The 20,441-nt window shown below is 43.8% G+C and overlaps 1 protein-coding gene across 4 annotated transcripts in view; it reads left to right on the top strand.

The window, feature by feature from the left end:
* Nfia (nuclear factor I A) overlaps positions 1–20,441 on the top strand; it is a 335,086-nt gene that overhangs the window by 226,478 nt on the left and 88,167 nt on the right. For all 4 annotated transcript variants that reach the window (XM_075946348.1, XM_075946347.1, XM_075946349.1 and 1 more), the window contains 2 exons: positions 12,463–12,580; positions 18,515–18,642. In XM_075946348.1, coding sequence (XP_075802463.1) covers positions 12,463–12,580; positions 18,515–18,642 — 246 coding nt within the window. The remainder of the gene's footprint in view (positions 1–12,462; positions 12,581–18,514; positions 18,643–20,441) is intronic.

Below are 20,441 nucleotides of genomic sequence, written 5' to 3' on the forward strand. Positions count from 1 at the left end.
TTAGACAATCCAGGAATACCTGCCCAGGAATGATCAGTGGACTCGGCCCACCAACATCAATCATTAATCAATACAATGCCCTATGACATGCCCACTTGTCAGTCTAACGAAGATAGTTCCACAGCTGAGGTTCCCTCTTCCTAGTTTGTGTCAGGCCGACAAAAGCTAACTAGCAGAGCATGCTATCCAAGTCGCATAATGAAGGTGGGTCCTTGCTCATTCCTCAGAAATGTGTTGCCCCTTCTCTTCCTGTACCCACATGGGGAGAGCTGAGCCACTGTTTTAGGGATGTAGGGAATTTTTGCAGATAAGAGGGGCTGAGGAGCATTCTGCATCCTTGAAATAGGATTAAGCTAACTGGCAATGTGTTGCTGAGACCCAGGATGTTAGCCCTGCATTGTTCAATTTGTATATTAAAAATGATGTGAGTGAGAATTTACCAAGTACATACCTTGTACTTTGGGCTAGATATGTGGACATTGCTTCACTTGGCGCTTCTGTGCCTGGGTCATTGTCGCTTTTCACAGATGAAGGATGCTGCGGTACTCAAAGACACTGAACATCTTGGTCTTGCAAGCCTTTGTCGTGATTGTTCCTCTAACTCCATCATAGAGTAAAATAGACCAAAGGATCCTGGGCTTTGATTGATTGATCATTTCTTGTTGAGGTGGCATATCTTTAAAGTAATGAAAATTTTAAAGGATTGCTATAATGCAAAATTGAACGAGTAAAATACATAATTATATTCTCCCTAGATTCATTTTCAATATGATTTGTTTTTAAATTAATACTCTTCATATTTTTAATTCTGGCAGTGCATGCTGTACACTGAACCCATAGTCTCAGCATGCTAGATATGTCCCATACCAATTAGCTACATCACCAGTCCTGGAAAAAATATATTCGAGCAGTTTTTTAGGTTTATAATTTTCAGTTAGCAAAACACAGAGTCCCTCGTGCCCCCATCTCTAACCGATTCCCCTGTTATTAACAGCTTTGGGTAGTTTGCTACAATTCTTACTATAGGTGAACCAATATTGACAGGCAATTATTAACTAAAGTGTAGAGTTTGCATTGGGATTTCCTCTTGTGCTTTTGTTCCTGGTATCCATTCTAAATGTCTCCACAAAGCTGTAACAGAGCGTATCTCCTATACATATCATGCAGGATCATCTCTCTGTCCCGAATGGCTGTGCTCCACCTGCCCACATGGCACACACGCGCACACCTCTTGGATCACTCTGTTGTTTTGCCCCTTGTGTGGTGTATTTCACTGGCCCTCTTGTCAGAGTTCCTTATTCCCTCAGAATGTCTTCCTTGGTAATCCACCCTGATCTGGTTTCTTTATTCGTCAAAGGCACAGCTAGATGTGACCATGCACAGTGTGGATACTTCATGTAACTCAGATATGATCCTCTGGCATTGAAGGGTTGCTCATTTCAGAAACCTAGTGTTAGCCTTCTCCATTTGATCATAGAAATATTTATTTCCCCGGGATTCTAGTGCGGTTTTCACTGTAGTGGAGTGGGGCCTGCCAGTTCAGTATTTGCGAATGAAAAGTCACTGAGATAACTATATGCTGATTGTATTGGTTGTGACCCTGCCACCTCCAAGGTGGCAAAGACAGAGAAACTCAGCCTCACAAGTTCCTAGCTGAAAGTTAGACTAGACAGCCCAGCTGCCTGACGATAAATGCCTGGATCAGATGCAAGGAACTGCTGAACTCGGGACTCCAGCTGGCCCATGGGAGCTGCAGGCACCCAGGAACTCCCTCATCTTTGTCTCCTCCCTTTCATTTTTGCCATCATCATCTGATGCTGGGGAACTGTGGCAAAGGAAGTCCTGTAGCTGAGAGTACGGATCCATTCTGTTGCCTGTCTCCACACGTGGCGGGACCATCTGAACCCCGTCTCGTTATTTATTACCTTGTTCCACAAGAGGGAGAAAACACAGACCACTGCATGCTGGGCCAGAGAAAAGGAAGAATTCAGAACAGAGCAGAGGCTCCAGAGAGCGACTGTGGTTCCGAATCACTGAGGTTGTTTTAGCATAATCCCATGAAGGAGGAGACAGGAGCCATCTGTTGAGATGGTGCTTTATTACACAAAGCCCTCCACAGGCATTTTCAGATAGGCCCCTCCCATGAGCTGCGGTGGAGAGCCCATTCTGCTGGCTGCTGAACGTCGCCGCTTCAAGGGCTCTCTGTCAGGCCCATTCTTGTTTATTTTGTGCCAGCGTTTCCTCAAAGTATGTGCTCCGTGGCTGCCAAATGTCCCTCCTGGTGTGCGCTCAAAAAGTTCTGCTCCAAACCCCACTACTGCCATTTCCTTCTCAAGTGCTGACTGTTTCCCTTGAAGTCGCTGGAGTTGACTCTGAAACCTTAAAGGCCTCAGTGGGAACGAGCGAAAACCACAGATACACACAGCCCATTGTGCCTCTGGTCTGCCGGTTCTGATTGCCAGCGCGGTTTGTACACCCAAACTGGCTGCAAGGGTTAAGTAAACTCCGTGGCTCACTATGACTTCACAGCCCTGGAATTCTGCAAAGCCAGGATCCTCAGTACACTGTGGCTGGCCTTAGAATCTTTGGGTGTGAAAACCACTCTCAGCTCCTCAGCCTGGGCTCTGGTTCCTGCTGCATGGCTGCAGAATCTATTAAAGTCCGGCAGATGAATTACCCTGACTCCGCCACAAAGCCTGGCTGCCCAGTGGACTTGGGGTTCCTGAGTTGTTTGTCAATGGAGAGTGGCGGTGAATGGAACAGGCCTGTGCCTCAGCCTGGCATGAGGTGGCACCCTAGTGGCTGTTTCTCGCCTTGGGAATGCACACTGTTGATATTCTCACACAGAAACCATGACGGAGTTCTGAATACAGCTCGTTTTTGAACTTTATTTGTAAATCCTTGGTATGGCTTCGAGTGCCCAGACCCGTGCACATAGGTTTTGTAAGAACCACTAACCAGAGTCTAACCTGACATGGCAGAAATACTGAAGCAGGATTAACTCGGTGGAAAGGCACAGTAAGGACATAAGACTTGGGTAGGAATAAACTAAAACTTGAAAATACAAATTGTTCTATGTAGAAAGACGAATGAAGAAGTGAATCGCAGATGAGAAGGAGAAGTCTCCGATACCCCATTCTTTGGGGGTCACCACTCAAATGGCCTCAGATCTTTCTGCCTTTACTGGAGCAGGATAACTTAGAAACTTGTCTGAGCGGGCAGCCCGTTGGCTCTCTCTGTTAAGGTACACAGTAACAATGCCCAGGACACAGAAATTATTTTTTTTAAATAATTTATATTCTTAAGCAAGGTCTTCATTTGAAAGAAACCATTTGGGTTTCAGCATTAAGAGAAGAAACAAAAAGACGATGATAAAAAATAGACTCCAGCCCCAGCACGAGCAGTCGCTATGACCTTGTCTTTGTTTGCCATTACACAATTCAATGGCAGGCCACTCAAACTATGCTCTCGATCAATATCCTATTAAAGCCGCACAAAAAGTCTCCATAAACTTAGTGGTTAGCTATGTTTATAAATGGAACTCGGCATAATTAGATGGTCAATAGCAGGCTCTACTAGTAATTTTAAAATGAGCATCACACGTCTTCGGCGTAGAAGCCAGAGCCGCCCCTTCTGGAAGGAAGGTACGGTGTGCAATGGACAATAGACTGGAAGGCCTTTTAAAAGATCGTGTCTATATCCAAGATGCAGCCTTTACAGAAAATCTGTTAAGTTAGTTACATAATAGGAAGTGCTGATCAGTCCCTTAATTTTTTTTTTTGAGTCTCAGCTACTTTATTCTAAATGCATTACAGCATTGCAAATGCTTCATTTTCTAGTTTAAATCAAGCCCCCACATGGAGAGAAAATAATAAATGTTGCCACACTCTTAGGAAGAAAAAAATCAGTCTATCTGTCTTAACAGATTTCCTCCAGTATAATTCAATACATTTTAAAAATAAATGTTGAAATTGGATTATTTCTGAAGAATGCTTTGTCATAGAGTTTTTTCCTTTGACTCATTTGGGGTAAGTGTCTGGATGGGAAAGCAAGAAGCAAATGAGAGGGACTGTCAGGACTAAGATTTCCTACCACTTCTTTGAGAGCCCATTCACATATGGGTGGCTCAACATACTTCTATCCCATCCTCACCAACCAAATGGGACGAGCTACTAAGGTGACCTACCCAGATGTTGGCTTTGTCCTCAGCTGGTCCTGCCCTACAATTAGGCATGCGTGTGTCCTGTGTTGGGTATATGTCCTGGTCATTGTTTGTGCACTACTGTGTATGTTACAAGTGGTGGGAGTGTGTTTCTGACACTGGACAGCACTGGGCATGAGTGTCCTGTGCTCTGTTAGACTCACACGCGTGCCAGTCCTGGTTAGAGCCTCTAATGGCCGGGTTTGGGCTCTTTGTTCTCTATCCTCGGCTGAGGCCTCTGCTAAGTTTACCAGATTCTGAGTACTCTTAGGATAGACACTGGACCCTGGGAAAAGAAGCAGACATAATATCCTGATGCACATTCTAATTCGTTGTCATGGTCTCTTTTTGTAGGCCCATCAATTGCTAATCTTTTCTAAGTCACTCTGCTCATACTTTCTGTGGTTAGTGCAGACTATCCATGATCAAAATGGCTATATGGTTCCATGAGTAGTTCAGGATTTATATTGGGGATGAAAGCTTAAACCTTAATAGCTATAGGACTTTGGTAAGTATTTATAATGCTCCTTGTCTATGTTTCCCTCATAGGTTATAATCATTTATTTAATATAAAATATTTAAAGTCCTGGCTATATGCTGAGCATAAATCTGAGGGCTAAAACGGTGTTGCGTCTCAGGAACATAGCAGAGGTAAAATAAGAGGATCCCTAAGGTTGAATTACTGAGAGCCCAATAATGGTAATTTCTATGATCGTTGCTATGAATCAAGCCTTTGCCCTTGACCCTCTACTGTGTGTTCTTGAGCTGATCCTTGAGCTTACCACTATCAGCAAATTGTTTAAAAACATGCACATGTGTATAATTAAGAATTTCCAACTTTAGGACTGAGTCCTAATAATTGGTTATTCCAACCGTTGTAGTGCTCACTTCAGTTAACTGTGACAAAATAAGAACATACCAATACTGTTCTTACTCATCTATCTAGAAAATTCTTAATCCTTGTGATTTTAGCCAAAGCCTACCTTTCTGCAGCATTCTGGGTAGCTAATAGGTATTTAATGGGTAATTGAGTGTTCAAAAATCCTCATTCTGACACTGGCAGGTTGCAGGTTGTAAGTGGTCAGCCATTAATGGGTTAATCATATCTGCATTTTAAGTAATACCTAATTCTATAGTATTTAAAAATATGCTTCTATTTCTGAGCAAAAATTCAGGAGATCACTACTGATAATATGCCCTTTAGTAAATCTTTATTTGCTATATAGGCCCCACTTTGAAGAACAGATGTTACTATCCAATGAATAACACTGGGAAGCTAAAAAGCTTCCTTTTGATTTCCAAAAGCCTGATAGAAATTCTTTTGCCCCACAATAAGGACCCAAAGTGTGTTGAGAGTTGGTTTGGGATATCTGATCATAGTTAACTGTCATGGATTGGAAAGACTGTTGTTGGTAGACATGTCTGGGAAGAGACAGACTAAGCTCACTCAGAAAAGTTGCTCCACACAACAGATGCTAAGCTGAGCCATGATTAATAGGAGTCCATAATTAACACCCAGTAAGTGGAGGAGGAAAAATGAAGCAGTTCTTGCTGAAAATGATTCAGTTGTTGTTGCTGTTGTTTGTTACTGTTTTGTAGACAGGTAATTAGAGGGTTATTAAGAAAGGACTCTGTTGATACAGCTAATGGTCAATACCAGCGTTCTCTTCTGGAAGGAGCTTATGTGTAGAAGCCCTTCCATGGTTTATAGATCATTGTGGTAAGACGACCTTTTATGCCATCAAATCTTCCCCTGTCAAGAAGACTGAATCCCATGACTGAGGCTTTATCTTATCCTAAACGGGTACCACATCTGACTTCAACCAAAAGCTTAGACAAGATGATGCTGCTCTAAGATGCAGAAAATCAATTTCAGTCCCAAAGGCAGAAGCCACTAATGCAAGAGATCACTGAGCATCATTCACTGCCCCATGGCCGCTCTCCTGGACCTAGTGTGAGGTCCTGCATCCAGGCCTATAACTATAACTAGCTATAATTCCTCATGCTGAAAATCTGGAGAAGAAAGAAGAGGACACAAAAGCCTTGCTACTATATGGTGGTAACTTATGTCATGAAACACATCTCCCCAGTGACCATGAGACAGCAAGGACAAGGAGAACAGGCTATGGCTCCCTGTTTCTTTAGGCAGATATCTAGAAATACCTGAGATCAGATCCCTCCGCTATCCCTCCACACTTTGCTAAACATCACCGTTTATTTTCTGATTTGGAAATGAGAATAATGTTAATATGTTCCCTAGGGGTAGTATAGGATAAAATTATATATCTTATGTACATTATCTGGCGCATAATAAAAATCAGCAGACAGGAGTCCTTTGCTGTTTTCATTAGCATGCTCATTTGATTGTTTTTCAATTCAGTAAACATTTGTTACATGTATAATCTGTGAAATGACCTATGCTGTATGCTAAGAGGGCTATGTAAATAAGAGACAGCTCATCCTTTGTGGAGATTACGTCTGAGTTCCTCACAAGACATATTATATGCACTCAAGTGCCTGAATAAGAATAACTTACAAATTAAACTTAGAGTAGTTACCTGTTAAAGGTAAACAAACCTTTATGATTCAAAGTGGAATATAACACAGTATCAGTGAATTCAGCCTATTTTAATAAAGTTTAAATAGCTTTCATGAATAAAAATTTATGTGCTTCTCATACCCACACACACGCACGCACACACACACACACACACGTTCCTTAACTTGTGTCCACGAGGCATGGCTGGGTAAGTGAGGTGATCTGTGTGTGCTAGCAACTGCTTTTGTGGGGTTAAAAGCATTCTGTTGACTTTTGGCAACGAGCACTGCATTTCAGAAAAGAAAAAGAAAAGCATTGCTTAAACCTTTTCATAGCAGGCAAGCTCACATAGAGGGAAATCCATGTCTTAGTTCAGTGCCTTCCTTTTATGTTCCTCTTTGAAAACCCTACTCCCCGTCTGCATTTGGCCACTCCTCCAAAACCAGGGGTAGAAAGGGGAGATCAGCACATGGTTTACAGACCAGAAATCTGCTTGGCGAAGGAGTTGCTGAAGGCTGTGGTGTAGAAGCTGCAGAGAAAGTACCTTTATGATTGATTTCCATTCAAGTCAGACTGACTGCAGCGTGGTCATTTTTCTAGCCCGTAACTGCTCACCCTGCAGCGGTCTGCTATCTGCAGGGCGTCTGAATTATAGCAGTCTATGTCCGCGTTACCTCTTACACAAATTACTTACACTGGTTTCTTTTTCCATGCAAATTCATCAGTTTTACAGCCCGTCATAGCCACAGTCAGGAAACTCCGGCAGAGAACACAAATTGATAAAATGAGTTAATTTGACTATACTTATTTTTTTTCTTTCTAAAAGCCCTCTCTTTTAGGCAGTGTTCAGGAAACATATTACAGTAAAAGGGAGATAACAAAGGAGTTGGATTTTCTTGCCATAAATTACTTTCCAAGTTAATTTCCTTTAACGATGATTCCAGATTCGCCAGTTTTCATAGCATTGTGTGTCTTACAACTGAGCCTTTGATGGAAAGAAGAACAAGTATTTTCCCATGTTCACTCCTTTTGTGGCAGTGACATGGACTTTCTTACAGGACCTTTGCCAACGGAATGCAAAACAACATGAAATTGTTCCGGCATAGAACTGTGTGCTATTGTTGGAGTCCCTAGCCCCCAGTCTATAGTGCAAACTCCAAACTCTCTGGGAGTGTTTTTTGGTCACACAATTGAAAGAAAAAGATGTCTTAATTTTTCATAGTTATTTTATGAGTTAGAAATCAAGTGCTGGGTCCTCATAGCCTTGGGAAGGGATTTATGGCCCTTGGTCCTTTTTCCCCCCTTTGTGTGTATTGGGGAAGGAGCATGCCGGTCTGAGGGAAGGACAGCTGTGATGTCTAATCCCTAGACTGCAAGCCTCTCAGGGGCAGAAGTTTTCATGCCCTGCCCACTGTTTTCAAGCATATGAAGCAATGCCTACGGTACCAAAGAGACTCTTGGAATCTGCACTGTCCCCGGAAATTCAGCTTCTGTGTGCCTTCAACTGTAGGCTGGACGCATGGGTAGACGTTTTGATAACACTTCCTGAAAAGTCCTGCCGAACAAGCCCTACACTCAGCACCATCATCTCCCAGGCAGAGGAGCCTAGAAATTTGGATAGGATTTTTTCCCCATAGTCTTCTCTTTCCAGCAATGCAGCCCGGAGCAGATTGTCTCTGGTGGATGGCAGAAGTTCAATAACCACAGCCCTCTCCAACTGCTAATGTGTACAGAAGAGCAGGTCATCAAGAGGGCTGGCTACCGAAGTAACCCCTTTCTTCCAATAGCCCACATTACTATAATGATGCCTTAATAGCAAACCATTTATTAAGAAATGACACAGAGTACATTCGACTCATGACAGGAATGAGGGGGAAGGGAAGATGCATGACTTAGAAATAACATCTGAAGGCTCAATTTCCAAAGTTAACCTTCTGAGAAAAACTCCTTGGTGAACAAGATACTTAGGCTAGAGTAATTGCTGTCTTTCTTAAGAAACAGGGGCCTCTTCCTCTATGCCTATGCGTATTTATAGAAGACACTTTCATTTTTACTCCAAGTCAAGGGAGGTGGCTGGGGATGGTAACTATTTCCTTAATTCAAAGTGTATTTATTGATCTTCAACTGTCTATACAAAGGGGAGTGAGCTGTTTCAGGGTGCAGAGGCAGTTCTGGGATATGGATGACTTCAGGTCAGGGGGTGTGATCTGTCTTCATGACTTGGGGAAGTTGTTGTATCTCTTTGTGCCTGGGCTCTTTCTTAGTGGCACTCTGAGGATTAAGTGGGAGGACAGGCTTAAAGATCTTAGCCTAGCAGCTGGTCCATGAAAACCGCGTAAGGGAGTGATGATGATGATGGCGGTAGTGCGGGGGCCAGTTTTGCATGGTTATAATCATTGTTTTGCTACATGGCATTAGTACTTCCTAGATACATGGTGTGCTACGGTCTCCAAAAGCCTCCCCACCGTTTCTTTCTGGTGTTCTGTCTTCATTGCTTATCAGAGGCTCTGCCAGTTTTCCAGATGGGAGACTCGGAGAACGCTATGCCTGTTAGAGGGACATTGCAACAGGAAGCCTGCACGTAGGTGTGAGGCACTCTCCTGGCTGGTTCCAGGCTGACCTTATGTAGGGTATGGGCTGCATGCATGTACAGTGACGTGAACACGTGTGAGCCAGGACCTTGTATGGAAGGCACAGTTTAGGTCTCTGCATTGTTAGGCTCAGTTAACCCAGGTTGAGAAGCTCATTCTCATTTTAGATTCTAGAATGCTTTAAAATTTTAGATGTGCATGTTTGCCAATCTCTGAAATCACTCACAATGATTCCATTGAGCACTTTGGATCAGGCTGTCTGGGGCCTTTGCTGCGTCCCCCTTGACTGCAAGCTACATGGAACATAGGAGGTCAATATAAGGCCCATTAAGGAACACTTATGTGGGCTGAGTTATTTTTTTAAATCTGTGTAGAGGTAGTGCACTGTATTTACATATGCATGTTTCTTCCTTCACATATTCTGGCTCTCTTGATATTGTAAAAAGGTAACAGAGGAAGGAGATATTTTCCTAGAGCAGATCGCACAGCACGTGAAGTGTTCAGAGGAAGGGCCAGCATCCACCACTGTGTAGCTAGGCCTCAGAGTTCGCCCACTCCTTCCAGGCCTTGCCTCACCATTCCTCCTTACCACAGGGGGCTGCTCCCGTGCTCAGGGCCGAGGAAAATTTCCCACCAAGCCAGAGCCTCAGCTCCACTCTGAAATTTGTGAAGAAAACCTAAATTCAGATTCTTGACCCTGACAGACCTCTCCATTCTCTCTGGTTACCAAGGCTGGAGGCCCCAGGAGGCCCCAGGTACAGGAGCACTTGGCATAGTACTATGTGCAGGCAGCTCCGGTAATGATGAGTGGCATGGGACATCTTGCATAATAGCCCATTTCATACATAAAATATTGTGGAATAAAAGATGAAATTATGCAAATATATTGAGTACAGAAACAAACGATAGAGTGAGTAGCAGCATTATTGAGTGGAAACATGTTTACACTATTGTCAAGATGAGCGAAAGGCCCCTCTCTTATTAAAGCTTGTTATTGAGACAGGTGCTCGATTTTCAGTTTTCCGTATCTTAGTAAAGAATTGCTTTTACATGACAGCTATGCTTGAGATTTAGTCATTGCTATTAGCCAACTCCATGTATAGTTTTAGAAATTGCTCTATCCCTTCATGTCTTCAGACTCCATAGTTACTTAAGGTACTCTACAGTTCATCCTGCCTCCCGGGCAAGCATCCTGAGAAGCCTTCGTTCCTGTTACAAGGAGCTGCCAGTAGGACACAGAGTGTCCTGATTGGTATAACTGATACCTGGCTCCTCCTGGCCATCCTTGGCTCTCATCTCACCTCATCTTCTTGTTTAAATGACATCACTGCCTCATGTTTTACCAACTCAGTACTTCAACCACCCCTTCTCTCCCATGCTTGCTCTCATGAGTGAGAGGTATTTCTAGATTATAAATGCAAAACCGATGGTATCCCCAAAGGTTGCTGGCCCCTCTTTTTCTAGTGATATGCCACCTGCATATATGACCAATGTTGATTGATTGCCTCTGGCTGCCAGGGGCAATGCGTAGACACTGGCAATCTCACTGCAGAGGTTTCTACTCCCAGAGATGCTGAATGCATTGATGGTTCACAAACTTGTGATGCTCCAGACTCAACTCTGGACTCCTGAAGAAAAGACCAGATCCTTTATGACCTAACCTCAGCCATCCATTGTGACTCTACCTTAGCCATGGTTTTTGTCACTCTGTGTCCTGTGACACAAAGCTGTCAGAAACCCAGTCAACATTTTCTGTTCCCTTATCTTTAGGCTCTTCACTCTACCCAGAATTCCTACTTTCCTTCCGGTTATCTGTGCCCCTCCTGTCCTTTCAGCACCCAGATACATTTTTTCAGGCCCTTTTACTGCCTTGAGCCTCTTCCTCCGAAGCTGGGTTAGACACTCACTTCTGGTGCCAGTTTCAGGAGTACTGTGTAAAGGCTTCTCAGCTATCTCTCCCTTAATCTGCCAGGTTCCCCTGTAGTGTGTTCATGGGCGATGTCTCTGGTCTACATGTCTTCTGCTCCCAGCAGTTATTGGTAATAACAGTGCTCCATGATCATTTCTTGAGTAAAATCTGGGCTCGTGGTGTTCCTAATTACCTTTTCTCCTAATAGATATTAATGCATTGAATGTATTTCTCTACATTGGTGGACTTAATATGTATATGTTATATTTTAAGTATATCTACTGTACTTCTTTTACATAATATTTCAAAGAGGCTTCTTGAACCATTAGTCTCAATGTGGAATTTACAGTTTTAAAAAAAGATTGGTAGGTGTGACTAATTTCATTCAAAAAATACTTGTTAAGCTATTGTAGGCAAGGCATCTAGAAGTGGGAAGATATAAAAATACAGGTAATCATGTCTCCAAAATTATCCACTATAAAGATAACAGATAGGATCAATTGGATCAGAAGTTTTCAAAATCTGCTATGAAGTATGGGTAGCAACTACTTCAGCTTCGCGGGCCATGCGATCCCGTCACCACTGCCGTTCTTGCTGTCCCTGCAGCATGCCGTGCAAGCAACCCTTCTTTGCAAACACGTAACTCATACACAAACACACCAAAAAACCAAAATCCCACCAAATTAACAAGCAAAACAACAGACCTCAAGATACAGATGTATGCAGGGAGCTCATGTGCTGCAAAGACAAGAGAGCACACAGTTCCCATTGCAGGAAATGGGAAATGGGGGCCTAGATGGACGATTCACTCTCATTAAAACTCAGACGGAATTCCAAAATACCGATAAGGAGACGCCGTTGGGATCAAAGGAAGAAAACCTAGAGAAAATTTGAGGCAGTCATTTTTGAAAAAAAAAAATTAAGACTAAAATATGAGAGGTATTTTCATTTAAAACATCCAGGAATGCCGCAGGCTTGATGACAGTTTACTGTTACAGAAAGGAAAAGATAAAGGGCGCCTTGGAAAGAATGCACTTTTCTGGTGTGGACCATCTTTACTGTCAGTGTTCCTTTGATGTCACAGTTTATTCGTGTCTATTCCGGATAAGCTTTGCAGATAAATGCCAACAGAAAATATGTTCCATGCTACGCTAACATCAGTTCCTGTCGATCTGGAATCCATAGGACTTAACTTATGGTTTGTTTGTTTTCCTCTCTCTAGCACCAATTGCTGCAGGAACCGGCCCTAACTTTTCTCTCTCTGATTTGGAAAGTTCCTCATACTACAGCATGAGTCCAGGAGCAATGAGGAGGTCTCTACCCAGCACATCCTCGACCAGGTAAGTGAATTGGTGGCCTTCCAAGAGGCTAAAACACAGAAAAGCACACCTTGATTTTGAACTCTGAGCATGCTGGATATTTAGCAATGTGTCTATAACAGTAGAGGGTACAAAAGAAGTGGGGTAAGCCTCAATAGGCTATCTCATTAAAGAGCCAAAGCAAATATACATGAGACAAATAGCAAGTCACACACACACACACACACACACACACACACACACACGCATGCATGCACACACACACACATACACACACACACACACCAGTAAGAGAACCAATTACTTCAGGTGTATTCCATGAAATAAGCATGATTTGAATTGGTTTTGTCCAAAATGATGAGGTGCTCCACTCTGAATGCTTTAAGGCGAGGCAGGAAAGGCACGGTGTCTGGATGAGGGATAATTTGAGTAAAGACATGGAGAAGAGTGATAATGGATGCAGTATATTCTCTGGGAAAGATGGCTGGGCTTGGCTGGGGAAAAAGAGGTGAGTGCTCTGGCTTGATTGGGATATGGTGGGAACTGAGGACACCGGCCTACGCACCCTGGCCACAACCGTTTTAGCCTGCTGGACCCCATAAGTTCCCCAAAGATGCATCTGATTTCGTATCCTGGTATGAGGTTATAAAAGAAATACAGGTCAGAGAGCAGAATAGGGCCATACTTTGGACCCAGGTGGTCCAGGAGGCCTGCAAAAGCCAAGGTTGGAAAGCACAGCTTCCTGTGAGTGCCAGACTTCCTGATACCCTTAGTTAACTATCAGAGCCAACATCTGGAGAAGCACTTTGCAAGACCCTGCTGTCTCTAGATAACCTGTACCGCGGGCAGGGGATTAGGCATCAGAGCCATGGCGTTCCTAACAAATTGGCTTTAGCACTGGACTGTGACAGCAAAGAAAGGAGCAGAGTAGGGCTGCCAATCATGTTTGCGGTTTTGCAGAAAAACATTTATCAAATGCAATTTCTGTTCGACATTTATGATTTAAAATAATGCCCAGAGCGTGGACATTCTCCTTGGTGTGGGAATCTACCTTACCTTTATGAACAGTGTCTTAAGCATCAACTTGAAGATAAATCAAGCTGTCATTTCTAACACTGTATTATATCTTCAGCATTGTTTAAATGTCCTCCTTGGTTCATTACAGTATCACCTCCACAAGAAAACAAAAGTCTCAAATCCCAAATGCATTTATAATAGGAAAGGGGGATTGAGAATACATTTGGGTGTTAATACACTTGGAGGATTTTTAATATTTGCTGCCAGAGGAGACAGTGCACTCTGTCAACAATAAAAGCTTTGTAAATACTTACGGGTGGAGCTTAATTTAAAAGTGCATGGGTGACTTGTTTTTCACATGTGAGCCTCTGTCCCATGGACCTCTCTTGCAGTGTTCCTTTCCTCCTGTCCTTCCACACACTCCTATTCTGTAAATAACTAGTACTGATAAGGAGTTAATTATAAATATTACTAGTTAATAACTTAGTAATGTTTGATTTTCTTTTGTTGTTCTCTTCCTGAGATGTTTATTTATTTATTGTTTTATTAGTGTGTAGGTGTGTGTGAGAGAGAGAGAAGGGGAGAGAGAGGAAAAAGAGAGACGGAATATATTCAGGTGTGTTTGCAAGGATGTAAAATAGAAGCTAAAGGACAAATTTTTGGGAGTCAGTTCCTCCTTTCACCTTTACATGAGTTTCCCAGAGGGAACTTGAGTTATTAGCTTTTCTCAGCAAACACCTTACCTGTTGAGGCATCTCACTGCCCACAATAAAGTGATGAAAAAAATAAAGAAAAAAAAGTCCTTCAATATATAGACTCAACAGAATTACCTGTATCACATTACAAAATATGCCTTGTTGAATGGCCCAGAATCACATACAAAAAAAAGTTTTAGTTGTCTCCAGCAGACAAGTTTGCCATTGCAGCCCTGGAGCCACCGGCACACAGAGTAGTTCAGCAGCTTTCCAGGGCCACAGCCCTAGTAGAGACAGGTCACCATTCAGATTTGGGTCTTCTTCAATTTACAAACCATAGCTATTTGCAGTGAATTGTCTTAGTAACAATGGTGTATCCAGGAACCATAGAATGTGGGGTCCCAGCAAAGCAGTTATCTCGAGTCTCCACCTCACCCTGGTCCATGTGGCTGTTGTCTGAGTATTATTGCTTAATGAGTGGCATAAGCTTGTCTTTCCTCCCAGTCTGGCTCTATGCCCTTTGAAGGACAGTGTCTCTTTTCCAACTCAGAAGCAAACAATAGGCACAAAGTATTTTTACTTGGCACCATGGGCACCAAAACAAATCAGAGGAGCTTTGCACACTGACAGGTAGAGATGTTCAGATTGGTTGATGTGAACACTCAGGAAGGGGAATGGTTTTTGCCTTGTGGGTACAAAGCAAGGTGTGTCTCATGTATTAGGAAGCATGCAATAGAATCCTTGTATTAGACAGTCAGGATCAAAAGACAGAATCAAGGACCAGTTCATTTATAAAAGTGAAGATAAAGTAAACAAAATAAGCATGAGCTGTGTTTCCCATGTGTTTTATATTGCAGCAGGATGGGCATCTCCAAAATCACAGAAAAGTTGGATGAAAATAGGAATAAGCGTTTTATTCTAAAGAACTTTGTCACGATAGTCATCCATGTGCAGGTCATAGGATCAGTAACTGTGTCTCGGAAGCCCCCTGCCTATCCTTCCTAGCACTGCCAACTTTCCTTCTTCCTGGATCTTCTTGTCCTTCTATCCACACATCCAGCTTGCAGATGCTGAGCCTGTGTCCATCCTGAATGTCCTCGCACGCAAGCTCAGGTATCCCCACCTGTGCAGTTCACACTTGAATTTTACTAGCACACTCTCAAGAAATCCCAAAGTTTTAGAACTCAGAAATGTATTAACAAGGAAAGAACAGCACACAGTGGAATTGACCTCTGGGGTTGGATCTCATTGAATATAGATGCTTGGCTGATCCCTCGTCACAGAAGCTTTGGAGTACTTAAAATAATCTGACTGGAGTAGACACTAGAGATCAAAAAGTGATACTGATAAAAAAGATGGAGAATCCTTGGGTTGTCAGCCAGGATACAGTGGACATCACTTGCACTTCTTATTCCCACGACCTCAAAGTTCTGCCAGTCAGTTTCTCTAAAAGTCTTCATGTTGGGGGTCAAATCCAGAGCCAGATAAATGATCACATCCGGATACACGTGAAAAGCTTGGAAAGGAGTCTGGGGAAGGGTGGTTAGGGCACCAGCAGGTACAGAAATCTCCTGGGAAGTGAATCTGCTACTCCCTGAGCCATGTCAACCTGTATCTGTGCCCCCTGGGCAGTGGGAACTTCCTTCAGTAAGCACGTCACGTCTATCCCCAGACATCACAACTGCCATTGTAAAACATGTAGTCAGTTGTGTAGGGTGCACTTGAGCGGGATCCAATTAGTCCTGTTGGTCATCCACATACATAAAACTTTGTGTAGTAATAGAAGAATCATGGAATATCAAGGCAACACCACTCCCTGGGGGGAAATCCTAACTGCATCCCCACAGCTCCAGCAGTCTTGCCAGAACAGGCAAGTCTGGTATTTGACTGAGTATACCAGAGGTTTTCACCCAACTTACAGTCTTCTATGTTGCAAGATGATTTCAAGTGGCTGACAGTTTTAAAACACAAGTATTACTAAGCGTAGAGAAAGAAGCCAGAACCCATATGGAAAGGCGGGCACTCCTTATTAGATCAAGAACCTTGACCAAGAGATTTGCTTTAAATTTGGCACCTAACTACCTGCTTGCAAGGCAAGAAGGGGAACCAGTTGGTTAGAACATTTGTATTTTCCACTAAAAGAGATAATAGGATTGTATTGAGAGACACTAGGGGGCTTGTGCTTTTTATATATTGAAATTAGTTTTCTGTATGTAGTATGTATAATTGAAAATAAAGAACATGCCGTCGCCACATTTTACATAAAGCAGAAAAGGTTTTCAAGTGGTTACTTTTCACCAAACTTCCAGAAAAAGGAAGACCATTCACCAGGCAGTTCAGACCCGACCTCGAGTCCTAAATTAGCATGGTACCAGAGGGCTGCTTCCCTGCAATCTGGTTTTAATGAGAATAGAACTTAAAACCTAAGAATACTGAACCACCCACGTGAATGATTTAAATTTCTTACCTAAATTGTGTCCTGTGCATTTTAAAATTTAGACTGTGGCAGTAACATTATCTCCCCTTACCCAAGTTATAACCCCTCCTTTTTCCTGCTGCCATCCCAAGTCTGTTCTCTGCACTCCCCAGCCACTTCTCCACAATGTAACTCCCATGTCACACCTATAGAGGACTTCGGAAGTCTTTGTTGCTTGTAGGATAAAGTCCAGACTTACAGTATCCTCTCTGACCTCCATGTTTATCTGTTGGGCCCCTCCATTGGTTTATTGGTTTCAGTATCTCAGGAGCAGTTTTATGTGTATCACACCTGGCTTATGCCCCTGCTGCCAGGCACCTGCTCTTGGGATGTTACTCAGTGTCTGGTGACCTTTATACCATGAGCTCAGCAGTGAGGATGGATGCTGCCCTGCCATTCTAGGTTCCACTGCGACCCCAGGGGCCAGACATTAACCTCTTAGATTTGAGGCATGGAAGTGTCATGAGGCAAAGAAAAAAGGTCAAGGTTAGAAAAAAACAAACTTAAGAAACTTGAGACAATGGCAGTTTGCCAAAAAAATACCTAGGGTTTTAATATTTTTAAAATCATACAGTGCCTGAGTTGTGCATTAGTGGGGGCAGCCTACTCTAGCCACTTCCTGTTTCTATTGCCATCTCATTAGCCCTTACACACAGCTCAGGAGCCCCTCTGCCCTGAGGAGCCCTTCCCAAGCTCCTCCATCCACAGCCAGTGCATGGTTCCTTTGTGCCCCCTCTGTTTTCCCTGGGCCTCTCCATCTCTGTTCTTGGAGAGCCATGTCTGGCTCACCACACTGTTCCACGTCTGAGTGCTGCCCCTGGCTGGAGGAGCTACACAGCCAGTGTCTGATGACTGAAACCCAGGGTGAGTTCTTCCTCCTGACATGTGGGCAGGAGGCTTCCCAGAGCCATTGCCCAGAGTGGGAGACCTGCGTGTGCAGCAGTGTGTTCCTGGCCCTCTCTGCCCGCTCACTAGAGCAGACATCAGCAGCAAGCGATGTGCCCCTGCTGTCCAACCCTCACACTTCACAGTGGGGAGGTTCTTCAGTCGCTCTTCAGCTCGAAGGAAAGAAATGTACTGCAAAAATTCCTCTGTCATACTTCTATAGAAACTGAGTCTTCCTTCACTCGAATGAAATAAAATGCTATTTTTCTCATCTCTGTGTAGGACATAAAAGCCCCTAGACGACTGTATGTCTGTGCTTTTCCTTATCTCAAGGCAAAGCACTCACTCCTTCCTGCTATTTTGAGCCATTCTGTTTGGCATTTTATCTCTGGTGCCTAAAGGAGTATCCGGACTACGTGATGTGTAGTAAATACCTCTTTTTTAATGAACGAATCCAAGTGGAAGATGAAAAATGCCCCCCAAGCTATCAAAGAATCCCTAGAAAGATAATGAGCCCTGCTTTTTATTTACTTATTTTTAACCTTTTGGGGGCTTCTGCAGAGAATTGAATAAGTTTCTAGACGTGCTGCTAATGACCACACCTGAGCCACACCTATGGAGCTAGGATAGTTGGGCTTCCTAAGTGGAAGCCAACGCAGAAGCCAACCACTGACTCCGCAAAGAAAACAAGGCACCAAATGGAGGGGTCGCAACAACTTGATCAGTAAAGACGAAGCCAGGGCTTGGGCACATAGGCCAAGGTTGCGTACCACGTCCAGTTGCACAACTCCACAAGAGCCTGCAGAGGGTCCTAGAACTGCACGTTTTTCCAGTGAGGTGTCCAGGAGAAAGGTGGCTTAGGCTCTTCTTTGTTTCTTTCAGCTCGACCAAGCGCCTCAAGTCTGTGGAGGACGAAATGGACAGCCCTGGTGAAGAACCATTTTACACCGGTCAAGGGCGCTCCCCGGGGAGCGGCAGTCAGTCCAGTGGATGGCACGAAGTCGAGCCAGGTGAGCAGGGGACGGTCATGAGCGGGAAGGAGACAGCATGCACAGGTGGTCCTATCCTCACACGCACAGCGGCAGGGAACAGCAGATACAGCCGGAGTGAAAGGCAGACGAGTGTGTGTCGTCTCACTCACGGCTGTCCCCTGCATGGAGCCCACCTGTGTTTCATTTTGCTTTGGTCGTTGTTGAGCTGAGGTCTCTCACTGTGTAACCCACAGGGGACTCAAGTTCCAGGCTTTATTGTTCCCCTTGCCTCAGCTTCTTGAGTAGCCAGGGTGGCGGTTTTCTTTTGCTTTTATACATACACGCCTTTTGTTTATTTTTTAAGCATGCTCTAGTATTTATAAGGAAAATTATCAAATTTCCCAAATCTATGGATAGCAGTATAAAGCAGAACAAGTCTTCTATGCCACAGATTACGTTGGATTTTTATAACATACGAACATTTGGATGTTTTTTCCTTGTTGTTGGTTTCCATCATGATGTTTAAACACTACAGCTACTTTTATGTCTGTCTGCACGAACCTGGGTCCATTTCTGTTGGTCTAACCATGGGGTCATCAGCGGTGGCTGTAGAATCTCAGAGCAATTATGATATCAGCAGCTTCTGGAGACCTTAAAGTCTGCCTTCCATGTGGCTTAGGGGAATGGGCTCCAATGCCTTCGTCAATACAAGTCAAACCTTAACATCTGACCTCCATATAGCTTGGGGAATAAGCTCCAATGCCTTTGTCAATACAAGTCAGATGGGTAAAAGATAAAGGGGCTTGGGAATCATCTAAAGTGCAGTCTTCGCTTCAGCGACAGGGCTGTGTGCTTACAGTCAGACTGCACGGCCTTCCTGTCAAACCCAACCTGACCGTAGTAAGAGCTGCTTCAGTACACTTGAGGATAAAGTGAAGTGATCTGTGTTGTCCACTTAAGAATTATATCCAGCACATAAGGATACAGAGAAAAAAGAACAAATTCTCGGGCTATCCCTCCTCACTCCAGTCTCAAAGTAACTGCCTGCAAGAACAGACGGGCACCAAGAAAATCTTGGAACTAGCCCCTCATCTTCCAAGCTTACACCTCCCTCTCCTCCCCAACAGTTTTTCAATATACAAACTCTATGGCTATAGATGGCTTTATATGACTATAAAGAAGCCACAGAAGGGAGATTTTAGGGTGATGGAGCCATCTGGATGCTGATCATGGGAGTTTCCATAATCGATATAAAGTCTGACATTCACAGAAGTGTGTGCCTCCTCCCTACCTTAGCTGCATTCTGTCCTGATTGAAAACAAGTATCAATGAACCCCCAAGCCCTACCAACTGGGTTGTTTTAATCTTGTTCCTTTATGAAAATGTAAGACTCCTGTGTGATTTCCTTCTGCCCAGTGCCCTCGCACAGCTCCTGAGTTTACCCACTCAGCAAACTTCAGTTGAAATTTCTGGATCAAGTATGATGCCACTTCCGAGAACTCCAGGGTAGATGACGCGGCAGGGGCTCCTGCTTTCAGGGGATTTAGAGCAGGCGCGGAACCAGAGTAGACCAGCTTGTGTTGTGCGTTGTGAGGGGCACGGGGGTGCCAAGATCTGCTAGTGTCCTTGTCTCTGAACGTCACCCATGCAACGCTCCAGGTGTGGTGGCTGTCCTCAACAGGCTGCTCGTCCGTCATCTTTGTCCACACGTATATCAGCCAGCACTTAAAGTGCCTAAGAAATAAAGCCAGGTCAGACGAGAATGCAAACGCTGACTTCCATTGCCAGTAAACCGTGTCCCCTGTGTAGCGCTGATGGAAAGTTTATGTGTACTGAAA

The sequence above is a fragment of the Microtus pennsylvanicus genome, chromosome 13 (genome assembly GCF_037038515.1).
Source record: "Microtus pennsylvanicus isolate mMicPen1 chromosome 13, mMicPen1.hap1, whole genome shotgun sequence".
NCBI lineage: Eukaryota > Metazoa > Chordata > Mammalia > Rodentia > Cricetidae > Microtus > Microtus pennsylvanicus.